The 14,220-nt window shown below is 41.5% G+C and overlaps 1 protein-coding gene across 1 annotated transcript in view; it reads right to left on the bottom strand.

The window, feature by feature from the left end:
• BCAT1 (branched chain amino acid transaminase 1) overlaps nucleotides 1-4,449 on the bottom strand; it is a 410,432-nt gene extending 405,983 nt beyond the window's left edge. Inside the window, exon 1 of the mRNA XM_085652755.1 lies at nucleotides 4,244-4,449. Within this exon, the coding sequence (XP_085508881.1) occupies nucleotides 4,244-4,249 (6 nt within the window). The 5' untranslated portion in view covers nucleotides 4,250-4,449. The remainder of the gene's footprint in view (nucleotides 1-4,243) is intronic.
• Between the last annotated feature and the right edge of the window lie 9,771 nt (nucleotides 4,450-14,220).

Below are 14,220 nucleotides of genomic sequence, written 5' to 3' on the forward strand. Positions count from 1 at the left end.
GAATTCTGATCTTGTTGGTACTAGTCTAATCTTCGCAGGATTTCGTATTCCGGTGTAGTGGATCATTGTGACCATATGGTCAATGAGAGAAAGTGCCCCTTTTTGCATGGTCACCCCATGTTGTGTGGACTGATGCTGCTTGTTTTTCAACTCTGCACACAGGGGTACTGCTGTCCAGTTCCTTCTGCATGTACGCTGATGCCTAAAACATGGTATAATTGGCTAATCCCCGATTGGCGTATTTAGTTTTCCAATAATGCCACAGTATATAGTGTATGAAAGGGCAACAATGGACTAAAATGTTAAATGTCACCTGTGGACTGTAGTACCTATTGTGCCATTCACTCAGCTGACAGTACAACATGGCCTCAGGCCTACATGTGCCACCTGACTCCTGCTGCCTTTAAACTTGCAGACAGAGATTTCAAAATATTCCTTTTGACAGAAGGGGAAACACATACACAAGGTAGGGTGTCTGGTAGTTAAAACTGTAACATGTAAGAATGTAATATTTTCATCTTCCTTCTGTGACTAGCCCAAAAAGCTATTTCCACTGTTAGCTGTTGCATGAAGAAAAAGCTAAAGTACAGTTAAAATTGTAATTCTGTATACTGGGTTTGGAATAAACTACAGTGACGATTTAACCACGGTTTTTAATATTTATTAAAAATCTAATTAACTGGTGAGATTGGATTTTTTATAAATATACAGAAAAAGTAACGTTTAAAAAGTTATACTTTACCTCCCTCAAGCCCCTGCAGGCTTCTTAGCATTAACTTATCTGGAGCTGGCCTGTTAGCGCTACAGCTTAAACCAAGCAGGACTGTTTAGAAGAGGCCATGAGCTTTGCTAACATGATAGGGACCAAGAAAGAGACCTCTACTTTTAGAGTTGGTGATAAGGGAAGCATGGAGAGGAAAGTCTGTTTATCCCAAAACACACTTTAGCCTCCTAAACTTGGTTTCAGTGAAAGGGGGAGCTTGCCCATAGAACCAGTTTAAAGTGGTTGAGTGTGACTGTCCACCTTAAACACACCCCTGGGAGAGCAGAAGCCCGTCTTGGGGCAGAAAGATTTCTCTATGTTGGGTTTTAATGAAAATGGTGCACTGTGATAAAGTTTGCAATGAGGAAACAGGATGTGTGTCAAAAGTGTGAAGGTTTGCCCTTTGGAACTTTATGCTCTTTGGTAAGGGAGTGTCCAAGATTAACCTCCACCCACAGGCTAGCAAATTGAATTAAAAAAGCACCTTATCCCAGCTCCTCAAACCACTTTCTGGGCCCGTGGCAAAACAGAAGAGGACTGGATATGCTGTTTGTAACCGGTGAGGAGACCTAAAGGGCTGGATCTTCTTCCACCTGTAGCCACGTCTAAGAAAAGACTCCCAGACAGGTAGGTTGACCTGCTGTGTGGCTACAGGGACATACCAACCTGCAAGAGCCATTTTTCCTGGAGTGACCAGTGAAGCAGTTACAATGGAACTGGACTGGGCCCTGCTGGTTGCCTCTGCTGGAGTGTGTCCTGACCCCTAAGTGCTGTCCCTGAGGTCCTGTGAGCCTTAGAAGTGGCTAAGAGAAACTGCCACAGAAAGTCTGGAAAGTTGGGATGTCAAAGACCTCTGAAGCTTCAGGTGTTCAATTCTGATGCAATTTCTTCAGATATAGCTCCAGTCTTACCCCACTGGAGGATTTTGCGCTTCATAAAAAAGACTAAGGCCAAAAGGTAGAAATCTTGGCCAGGAAAAGGCACAAAATGTCATTTTCTCCCCTCTGAGCTTTACCTGACAAAACCAACAACTTCAGCTGGACCTCCTCCACCGTAATCAGTGCAGGCAGATCTCAAAGCAATTGCATCCTAACACCACATGTGTTCTCGATAGCGTGCCTCGAATGGAGAATACTGCTAGGTAGGATCAGCAATGCAGAAAGGGTGGGCATCTTGATTGACAGCAATATCTATCGACTGAACAATCATGGCTGCCAAAAGGGTAGACTGCAAGGAGAAAAACAATAATATGGTGCAGCAATGTCTGACTTTGATACAGGTAGCTCCTGAGACTACTTTCTGTGTATTCAGCTACAAGTGGATCTCTCAAACAGTGAAGGCCAGGAGAAAATAAGGGGTGCCAAGCAGCATATTCCCTAAAAATGCTCTGGTTATTAGAAACTTCAATGAGTGGGATCTGCAGTGTGTGGCGCAGCCAGATCTCAGGCTGCTGCAATCATAAAGCAGCATTGGTTCTTGCTTTTTGCCCCGAGGGTGCGCACCACTATTAGGGGCAGAGTGCAAAAGAGGGTGAGCATCGTCGCCGGCTTCAGTGCATCTCTTTTGAAAAAGAAGTGTAACCAATAGGTGGCTTGCAGATAATAGAAGTAATAGTACAGGAGTGGTGGGGAGTACTGGGCAGTGGTAAGCATCACAGGAGATTTGGTGGGCTTACAGAGCGATATGATAATATGTACTGATGGGGCTACATGGCATAACCTGAACAGTGTCTACATCAGGACATTGGTATGAAAGCAGCATCATCTCCCACATCTGCGGGACAGCTGAAATCCTGAACACTGGGGCTGGCCTGAGGCTACTTGTTTTGTGTGGGAGCTAGACTTTCCTTGATCATGGGGTCCTGATGCATGGCGAACTCTAAAACATTCTAAAAAGATAACACGAGGTGCTAAACAATTCCTGGTTGGTGGTTATCAAATCAAGTGGGCAGTCAGTTTAGGTCATCTCGTTGTTAAATGCCTCTCTGGTCGCCTGTAAGTTAACCCGAAGATGTGTTTATTTAACAAGCAACAAAATTCATACTTCCAAAAAATATCCGTATGGAGTCCTTTTTTGAGCTATAATCTTACATATAACTAAGAATACGCTGGCTATGGTGCCTGATACTCTATGTATCAGGCACTGCAAACGTGCCCTAATGCAGCCTCCGCGCACCCTATTGTACCTAAAACATGAGCACTACTGTCAAAAGATATACTAATATGTTACGTTGGAAAATTAACCATTGTCTGTCTTGTTTATCATTATTGTGCACATACACCAACGCAGGATGCAAGCAGCTGCTTCAGAAAGGTAGAGGCTCCTAATTAGGCGAAACTGTGCGCCTAATCCTTGTCCACTCTCAGTGGTATAACTGTGACACATAGCAGAAGTCGATTTAACAGTTGTAAGCGCTGCCGTGAGCTCGCCTGCCACCCAGCTGCTAATTTCAGCCGGGCGGCCAGCGAAGAGTGGGGCTCTGCAGGGGTCGGGGTCGCAGTGTCAACTATGGATACTGCTATTCCCTCGTGCCGCATGCAAACGCATGCCCAGGGCTCTTTCAAGCTTCTGAAGTCCACTGGCCAATGAGAGCGTTCGGACCCAGGAATTCCCCCCCCCCCCCACACACAGTTTTTGTTCAAAACTATGGCCATGTCGCTTAGAGATCACAGCCCCTCTCCATCTGCATGTCGAATGACTCACAATACAACACTTTTGCACGCCGCAATAAAAACAGTCTCGAATAGCATTAAAAAGCACAAGAACATTCAATAAATCAGACGTCACTCCTGCAGCTTGTAAGCGTTATGCCTACTGAACATTTTCCTTTCAACATTCCTTAAATGAAGATCGAAAACACATCACAAGCGTAAATGGAGCAAGAAGGCAAGCCGCACCAGCCCCTCCTTTTAACCAGCGCTGTCTATGTGAAGGAAAAGCTCCGAGAAGCTGTTTGCACACTGCCGTTCCAGAGCCTACATCTGTGCTTGGTGAAGATACTAAAACAGTCCCAAAAACAGTCCAAAAATGCCCCACACACTCATTCATCTGTTAGATCAGCTCGTCGGGCACTGCCAGATTGCTCTACAGACCAATACCGAGCCTGTTTGCTACTTTTGCCGGTCTTGCAAGGAAATATTATTCCATGATGCGAGTTTTTGTAATTTACGTCCTAATCATTATGTGTAATCTTTGCACCGGAACTGCCTGATAGTTTATTATATATTTATCACAATCTACATACAGAGGTAAAGCACAAAGCAACTTTACATACGCAATAAGCAACCTGTAAAAGCTAAACTGCAAGCGGCTGAAAAGTGCACTCCACATCGCGCCTTTCACAGTGCAACCACCACAGCCGGTCCTCGGCACAGCAGGAGCTCCGTATGTGAAGCCTCAGGCCCCGGCACCTACGCCCACGCGCCTCTGGTTCCGGCGCAGTTCTAGCCAGCACATGTGCGCGGTCGGGGCTCTATTTACCTTCATCGTGGCAAGCTGGACACCTAGCGTCACGCTCGGTAGCGGGCTGTATGCGCTGCCCTTGCTATGTCCCCAAGACGATCAGGACGGGACAGGCCTGTGTTCTCCTGGAAATCCGCTCAGAGCCCCGAGCACTCTGCCAGCTTCTAGTCCGGACACGTTGCACTGAGCGGAGCCTTTAAGAAATATTGTCTGCCTTATTGGATATCTTGCAAGTGACTGCAACTCCAATTGTAACCGCCAGGGGGTGGTAATCCTCGGGTTGAACGGTGCACAGGCGGGCTCGGGAACAGCCTGTGTTACTTTCCAGAGGCGAGTCTGGTGGGCTGACCGAAGACGTGTGTTAAAATAACTCCCCACGCCCCTTCTCCTTCATCATTTTTTTGCTTTTGAAACAGAAGATGGAAATGTCCCCCCTCCAACCCCCCACCCCCCGCCGCATGCGCTGCACAACTCTGTACAAGGAGCCCATTTCCAGCTGTGAGTTATGCTTCACAAGTGCCGCGTGCCTTCGTTCAGTTACCACACACCGTAAAACATACTGCTCTCAGATTTTTTCAACGTTGTGCAGAAATCTGCCCGTCCGTCCGAGACAGGTTATGCACCCCCTACTCCCCCCACCACACACTGCATGCATGCAGAACGCGTTTACAAGCATCGCCCCACATCAGTGGACCAGAGTGCCTACACCTCCAAAGCATAACACTCACAGTTTATCCATGTGTTATTCTCGAGTTACAAGGCAGAGCACGAAAGTGGAACCCCCTATGCGCCCACCCCCCTCCTCACGAACAGCTGTGACCAGGCCTCCAGGAGCTACAGTGGAACTCGGGTCAGAAACTTCATTCAGGGCCCCGGTCTGGTTCTCAGACAAATGTAGCATTTTTTTGTGTTAAAATTCTTTATTAGCATTTTATAAATATAATACATAATATAAGACAATTCATGAGTTGGCAATGCGAGAATATAGATTACACTGTAATCACAATATAAGTAGTCAAAATATATTATTTGAGAGAAGTGCTGATATCCGCAAAGCTGAAGAAAAAGGATTATTGGATGAACAATTGAATTTATCCTACTAGAAAAAAGATAATATAATGTAGCATTTTAAAGAAGATTTAGATTACAGCATTGATGAGTTAAAATCAGCTTTAAAATGGATTTGAGTTCAGTCCTGCAAGGTGCAAATTAATAATAATAATAATAATAAAAACAATAATACTAATACCATAATATTACTATATCATACAAACCATACAATGCCACACAATTTATTCAAACATTTAACATTCAATCAAAAACTGGAAAGTGGGATTAAAACAATCATAATACAGATATCTTTCTTCCTGCATTCCTCAAAATACAATATATTACCTTTGTTTCTTTAAAAAAGCAACCATACTAGTAACTTATGTCATTTCTTTTTCAGCAAGCAAATAGTATGCTAGCAAATAAAGGTTCAGCATTTTCTAATTCAAAACAATATATTTGGCATGAAAAGTTTTCCCTTGGGGCAGAAAGATTTCTCTATGTTGGATTTTAATGAAAATGGTGCACTGTGATAAAGTTTGCAATGAGGAAACAGGATGTGTGTCAAAAGTGTGAAGGTTTGCCCTTTGGAACTTTATGCTCTTTGGTAAGGGAGTGTCCAAGATTAACCTCCACCCACTGGCTAGCAAATTGAATAAAAAAAGCACATTTTCCCAGCTCCTCAAACCACTTTCTGGGCCCGCGGCAAAACAGAAGAGGACTGGATATGCTGTTTGTAACCGGTGAGGAGACCTAAAGGGCTGGATCTTCTTCCACCTGTAGCCACGTCTAAGAAAAGACTCCCAGACCGGTAGGCTGACCTGCTGTGTGGCTACAGGGACATACCAACCTGCAAGAGCCATTTTTCCTGGAGTGACCAGTGAAGCAGTTACAATGGAACTGGACTGGGCCCTGCTGGTTGCCTCTGCTAGAGTGTGTCCTGACCCCTAAGTGCTGTCCCTGAGGTCCTGTGAGCCTTAGAAGTGGCTAAGAGAAACTGCCACAGAAAGTCTGGAAAGTTGGGATGTCAAAGACCTCTGAAGCTTCAGGTGTTCAATTCTGATGCAATTTCATCGGATATAGCTCCAGTCTTACCCCACTGGAGGATTTTGCGCTTCATAAAAAAGACTAAGGCCAAAAGGTAGAAATCTTGACCAGGAAAAGGCACACAAAGTTTTTACCTGAAGTTAGAACTTTGTTGGCCACAAAATGTCATTTTCTCCCCTCTGAGCTTTACCTGACAAAACCAACAACTTCAGCTGGACCTCCTCCACCGACTATCCACCTTCAAGAGTATTTTGGCAGATATTCTCCAACCAAACCACCCCAACCCCTGTTGCAGATTTTGCCTTCCATAAAAAAGACTAAGACACAAGATAAAAACTTCGACCAGTGCAACCCACTTGGTCTATCCGACCTGTGCGCCATCATTATTGGCTACAGTGCATAGGTACTCGTCAACCACAAATGTATATTTTTGGTTCGTGCATTACTTTTTCTTGATGCTTTTTGGCTTAAAACTTTAAAAATTCAAATTCCACCCCCCTCCCCCCCTTTGCATTTTGTTGCTTTGGTGTCATAATTCTTATTGGATTTTACTTCGTTTTTTAACAAACTAGTTGTGGGATTTTAATTGAGTTGTGTTTTTACTTTTTTCCTGTATTAGTTGTACTCCCCCCCCCACCACACACTGCATGCATGCAGAACGCGTTTACAAGCATCGCCCCACATCAGTGGACCAGAGTGCCTACACCTCCAAAGCATAACACTCACAGTTTATCCATGTGTTATTCTCGAGTTACAAGGCAGAGCACGAAAGTGGAACCCCCTATGCGCCCCCTCCTCACGAACAGCTGTGACCAGGCCTCCAGGAGCTACAGTGGGACTCGGGTCAGAAACTTCATTCAGGGCCCCAGGTCTGGTTCTCAGACAAATGTAGCATTTTGTTTGTGTTAAAATTCTTTATTAGCATTTTATAAATATAATACATAATATAATACAATTCATGAGTTGGCAATGCGAGAATATAGATTACACTGTAATCACAATATAAGTAGTCAAAATATATTATTTGAGAGAAGTGCTGATATCCGCAAAGCTGAAGAAAAAGGATTATTGGATGAACAATTGATTTTATCCTACTAGAAAAAAGATAATATAATGTAGCATTTTATTTTTTTTTTTAAGTTCAAAAAGTTTTTATTAGAAGAAAATGTTCAAATGTTACAGAATAAGACGTAAAAATAGGAAAGGTATAACAAAAGCAAATATCAGGATAAGTAATGGCACTAACATATGCTGTAATATGAAACATCAAAGATTCAAAATAGTTAGAAACAAAAAACTGGTACTTGATGTAAAATAAGGTAATAAAAAGGGAAATGAGATATACAATATAAGCCAAGGAAAATTAAAAAAGAAACAATGTAAAAAGAAAACTTTGTTTAACAATAACAGGAAGTTATGGAGGTTTAGAAACTTCTTGTTGTAACGGAGATAAGGACAGAGAGGTACGAGCACTTAAGTCAAAAAATACTGTAACTGGGCTCCACAATTCTTTTCTTTTGCTAGCTAAGGTTAAGGGATAAACAAAAGTCGTGTCCAATCTGTGATTGTAGCAAACAGCATACCACCAAACCTTATAAGATAATTTGGTATAATCTTTCCAATTTTTAGTTATTTGTTGAAATGCTACAGCTAGTAGCAAGTCAATTATCCTAACACTATGAGTGCAATGATCCCAGATAGGAGATAGACTTCCTAAAAAAATGTGAGATAAGGAAAAGGAGTGAGTGGAGGAAAAAATCCTATTAATTTGAGACCAAACCTGCTTCCAAAAACTGAGAACATGATGACAACCAAAAAGCATATGGAAAAGGCCTGCACATGGTGAGGAACAGGACCAACATTTGTCAGAGGCATCTGGGAAGTGTTTGCTAAGGGTGAGTGGTGAAAACAATAAACGATTGTAAATAAAAAATAATGTTTGAGTAGTGTTGGCAGCTCTAGAAGATCTGCGAATCTTTAACCACAGTTTGTCCCACATCTGAATGGACCAAGAAGAAGTGAAATCTTTTTCCCACTCTTCCTCTGTCACGGATTTGATGCGGGGGAAGGACTGAGTGTGGAGAAGGGCGTATATATTTGAGGCTTTAGAATGCTTAAGTAATAAAGAGTTCAATGGGGACACATCAGGAGGCGCGAGGGATGATGAAGAAGGTACAGCAAGATGAATCTCGTAAGCTTGCTGTATAGCGCGAGTCAGTAACAAATATTTGGCTCGAAAAGAAAGAGGTAAATTAAAAGAAGTGGCAGCTAAATCAAAGGAAATAACCTGAGTATGCTGAAACAATTGCCGCACCCAAATAAGTCCACGAGTTCTCCAGGTTCTCCAAAAAATTGGCTTATTTTTGATCAAAATGGCTGTGTTGTGCCAAATAGGTTGATTAAAGAAGGATGAATCTGATGAACAGGAAAGAAGTTTAAAAGTGTGTTTAAGAATGGGAGTTGAAATAGACTGAGGTCTACGTGAAAACATAAGGTATTCTTTGAAGGAGAAGGGAGAAATAAAAGACTGTTCTAAGGTCAACCAGAGAGGGGAGGATAGTGAGGAGTCTGCAATCCAATGAGAGACTTGATGTAATAGGAAGGATTTATGGTACAAGGAAAAGTTTGGGAAATTCACCCCACCCTCTCTTTTGGAGCGCATTAGCTTATATAAAGACATACGAGATTTTTTATGTCCCCACAAAAAGGAAGACAGAATAGAGTTAATTTTCTTGAAATATTTCAAGGGAATAGCAAGAGGTATGTTGGATATAGTGAACAAAACAATGGGAGAGAGCATCATCTTAATTGTGTCTAATCTTCCCCACCACGATAGATAGAGAGGATGCCATTTACTAGTAAAAGTAGATAGTTTTTGTATACAGTCGTCCATACACTTAGTGACAGTACCCGAGAGAGAGGAATGAAAATTGAGGCCCAAATATTTAATAGAATTAGGACTCCAAGTAAATCCTGAAGCTGTAAAGTCATCTTTAAAAGTCATTTTAGTAAGTGGTAAGATTTCGCATTTATCTTTATTTAGTTTGTAACCAGATACCTGAGCAAAAGAATGAACTTCATCTAAGAATGATGGAAGGGAGGAATCTGGTTGGGATACGAATAATAAGATATCGTCAGCATAAGCTGCCATTTTAATATTGGAATTATGAAAGGTAAAACCATGAATACTATCGTTCTGACGGATTCGTAAAAGAAAGGGTTCTAAAGCAAGATTAAACAGAAAAGGTGAAAGTGGGCAACCCTGTCTAACTCCTCTCCTTAGTAAAAAATAAGAGGATAATCCCCCATTTGCCGAAATTGCTGCTCTAGGACAAGAATAAAGAAAGGAAATCAGGGTAGAAATTTTCGATCCAAAACCAAACCACTTCAAAGTTTGAAAAAGATAAGGCCATTCAACCCGATCGAAAGCTTTTTCCGCATCCAAAGCTATTGCCGCGAGGGAATGGGGATAGTGTGAGGTCTTAGAAATAATATCACAAAATAATCTAGTATTGTCCGACAACAGTCTGCCCTTAACAAAGCCAGACTGTTCTTTCCCTAAAAGTTCGGGTAGGAAAGACTCCAAACGTAAAGCTAGTGCTTTAGAGAAAATTTTATAATCAATGTTTACTAGAGAAATCGGGCGATAATTTTTACAGTGCTGTGGGTCCTTACCCGGTTTCGGGATAATACAAATAAGGGCATCAGAAAAGGATACAGAAGCGGAACCGGTTTGAAGAAAGGTAGAGAGAAGCAGATGTAATTTGGGAATTAGCAAAGTTGCAAAGCAGGAAAAAAACTCAACAGTAAAGCCGTCCGGCCCCGGAGCTTTTCCATGTTTGAGAGTATGGAGAGCGTGAAGAAGATCGCTGCGAGTAAGATCGGATTCTAAAGAAGAAAGGTCTGGAGGAGTATTAAAAGGAGAAGTAATGGTTGACAGAAATTGGGAAATGGACTGCTCAGACGAAGGTGTTTCTGAAGAATACAGTGTTTCATAAAAATGTAAAAATTCTTGTAAGATATCATCACTTTTATGTTTCAGTGACCCATCATGACCATAAACAGACTCAATGGTGACTTTGTTTTGTCTCACCTTTAAATAATTGGCCAACATTTTACCAGCCTTGTTCTGCCCACCATAAAATTTAGCGCTAGTCTTTAAAAGAAAATTAGAGGCATTAAATGTGGAGTCCTTATTAAATTGAAGCTTGGCAGAAATGAGATCATTTAAGCAATCCTTTGATTTAGAAGTATAGTATAAGTGCTCCAATTGTTTAATTTTGGAGAGTAGAACATTAGTATCTTGTTGGGCCTTTCTTCGCTTACGTGAGACATAGGTAATGATAAAATCCCTGGCCGAGGCTTTAAAAGCGTCCCAAACTACAGGAAATGGAACTTCACCAGTGTGATTAAGCAAAAAGTAATCATGAAAAAAAGATGTAAAAGAAGAGACAAATTGTGTGTCAAGAAGGAGAGCGTTATTAAAACGCCATTTTTTAATGGAAAGAGGCTTCCGTAATACATCCAAAGTAATAGAAACTGGAGCATGATCTGAAATTAAAATGGAACCTATATCAGAAGAAATAAGGGACTGAGTAAGGTGATGTGTGATAAAAAAATAATCTAGCCGAGATTGCGTTTGGTGAGGGGGTGAGAAAAACGAGTATTCTCGTGAAGTAGGGTTGCAGAGTCTCCAGGCATCAGTAAGTTTATATTGTGCAATGAGGTGAGTGAAAGACTTTTGTGATTTATGTGGAATGTAAGCGCTAGTTGAACACCTATCCAAAAAGGGATCAAAAACTTCATTACAATCACCTACTAACATGAAGTTATCAACATAATGTTGAGTGATCAATGGAGCTAAAGAGGCCCAAAAAGAGGCGTCTCCACATGTTGGAGCATACACATTCAAAATGGAAATGGGAACATTGTCTAAAGTAAAATTAACCAACACCCATCTGCCTGAAATATCAGCAAAATGCGTCACTGACTTAACTGGAAGAGACTTTTTAAATAAGATCAGAACGCCATTCCGTTTACCATCCCCTGGGGAAAAGTACACTTCACCCACCCAACCTCTCTTCAATTTGGCGGATTCATCTGACGATAAATGAGATTCCTGTAAACAGGCTATGTCTGCATTGAGTTTGGTCAAATGTGATAATACTCTCTGTCTTTTAATTGGCGAATGTAAACCTCTAACATTCCAAGAAATTATTTTCAATGGCATAAAACATTATTAAAAAAGCACATCAAGGTACCAATTAAGGAAGAGGCATGAGAAAGAAAAATACTAAAATCGTATATGCATATAAAGAAAAGACAGCAGAAATAAAAGAAGAGAAATTCATAAAAAACAACAAAGTGAAAATCAATTATATGATGAAGAGAAAAAGGAAAAATAAAAAAGAAAAGGAATAGAGAAGAAAGATGAAAGGACTGAATCAAGAAGAAAGAGCAAAAAGTGAGCTGAGGAAAAGCATAGCAAAAAGAGAAGTAATATGCTAGGGAACAAAAAGAAGAGAGAGAGAGAAATGTAAAAACAACAGAACAAATGAAGAAGAATAAAAAACTTACATACTGTTGAGAACAAACAAAAGGAGAGGAGGGAGAAGGCCACATGAAACAATGCCGGGTCAAGAGCTCCAAAGGGAAGGCAGGGAGGAAGGACAACCGCGACGGACTCTAAGGACATGAAGGAAGATGGTGATGTGAAGGAAGAAATCTGTGAGAAGGGGGAGAAAGGATGGAAGTTAAATGTTAAAAACACATAAATTCAACAGAGAAACAAACAGTCAAGAAAATAGTATAATCATAACAATCATGAAAACCAACAAGGAACCAGGCATAAAAGCATTAATATGAAATAGGTGAAAAGCCACCAATTAAGAAGAACTAGAGGAAGCTGCAATGTCCATTTTGATAGTAGTTTGAGAGTACAGAAAGCTCTTCAGTTTCAGCGGATCATCATAAGTAGTAGTCTTGTTGTTGAAAGTCACCTTGAAAAGGCAGGGATGAAAAAGCCCATATCTCGCTCCCAAAGAACGAAGCTGTGGTCTAAGTGAAAGAAATTCCTTGCGCCGGTCAGCAGTGGATTTAGCATAATCTTGCGCAAAGAAAAGCTGATTGCCAGACCATGTAAGGCGAGGAAGAGCCTTGGCTGCAGACAGGACGGTGAGTAAATCTGTATACTCCAGAAAGAAGAGGATAACACCTCTCGGCCTTTTAACATGAGTGGTGGAGAAACCAGTAGGAGGAGGACCTAAACGGTGCGCCCTTTGTATGTTAAGAGTAGTGGATTCCGGCAACTGGAGAATCTTCGGCAAAAAGGACTTGAAAAAAGCAATGGCATCAGACCCCTCTGAATTTTCCGCCAGGCCATAAATGCGAAGATTATTCCTCCTACTTCTGTTTTCTAAATTCTCAATCTGCTTGTGGAGTGCAGAAACTTGGAGAGATAATGGATCCACCTTGGCAACAGAAGAAGTAAGAGTATCCATAGATTGTTCTAGAAGGGTCACACGACCATCAATAGTAGACCATTTGTCAGAGAGCAATTGAAGAGTAGTCTTGGTTTCCTCAAGAGTGGATTTAGTTTCCTCAATAAAGGGGCGTAATGCCCTAATTTCACCCAGAAGGACATCCATTGTTACTGAGGAGGTTTGTTTGGGAGGAGAAGGTGGATCTTTTTTTAGTCGTTTGGTTGAACCTTTGGTGAGACCACTAGTTTGTGGAGCTGAAGTAGAGGAAGAGCTTTTAACAGGATCAGATGAGTCATCCATCTCTAGACACTGGTATCTAGAACTCGTTTGAAGTAAAAATTTACGAGGAGTTGAAGAAGGTTTGCGCAATTCCTTATATATTCTACCCATAAAGGAAATGACAAGTACAACTAAAATATATCAGAGCTAATAAACGAGCAATACAGAGTTTACAACATGGGTGAAATCCGAAGAGTCATAAATGACCACCTACATTAGCAGTTATGAAGTAATTAATGATTCATCATAATAATACTGCTAGAAAACTGAATTGCGCAAAAGCAAGTGCAATGAGAGGTAAATAACACAATATAGAAAGCATGAAATGGAAATATGATGCATAAACATATTAAACCTGGCATAAGTCAAACATGTGGTTGCAGCAATTGAAGGAAAGTAGGCTGTAAGGAAAAATGTTAGTAACATCCAAAAGTGTGAATAAATCAACACTGTAATACTGCAGTTGAAAGAGCCAGGCCAGCTATGTTGAACATGAAAGACTAGTCAGCATAAAATGTAGTGAGGAACCATTCTGATACTATAGAGCTCACTGGAGTAAGACCTCGGAAACCAGCCTCAACAAAATGGCGGCCGGAGAACAAAGGAAAAACACCTCACACGATCACAAAATCACAAAATAAATGTCACCAAGATGTGGAGACAGCAGATGATCCATCGTTGGTGAAGTAGAGAGGGGAGCGATGTCCAACTAATGACAAGTCAGACTGCAGCATCACTGTGATTCAATAATGAGAGTCAAAGGTGACAGGAAACGAGAATCACCTAAAAAGCGCTCCAACAGGATCCAAAAATAAAGAAAGGGCATTGCAAGTTAATCCGCAAGCTGTCATTAGGGAGAATTAACATATAAAACCGCCAGCAGCTGAATTCGTCGGTAGACGCTAAAAGCGTAACTCCGCAGCATGAAAACAAAATGGCGGTCGCTGCACTGAATGATGGCGCCTCACGCATCTGCTGAAGGGAAAAAGTATAGCCACAGGTCGAGTCTAGCAGCCAAAATCACCCCATCAGTTGTTCACCTGTTCCGAAGTCGGAGACCATGACTTCTAAGGGTTACCAGATCGCAGGGAGTCCCGTCGGGGCTCTCATCCTCCGCGCCGTCCGGGAGAGCTACAA

Source organism: Triturus cristatus, chromosome 4_1 (assembly GCF_964204655.1).
Source record: "Triturus cristatus chromosome 4_1, aTriCri1.1, whole genome shotgun sequence".
Lineage (NCBI taxonomy): Eukaryota > Metazoa > Chordata > Amphibia > Caudata > Salamandridae > Triturus > Triturus cristatus.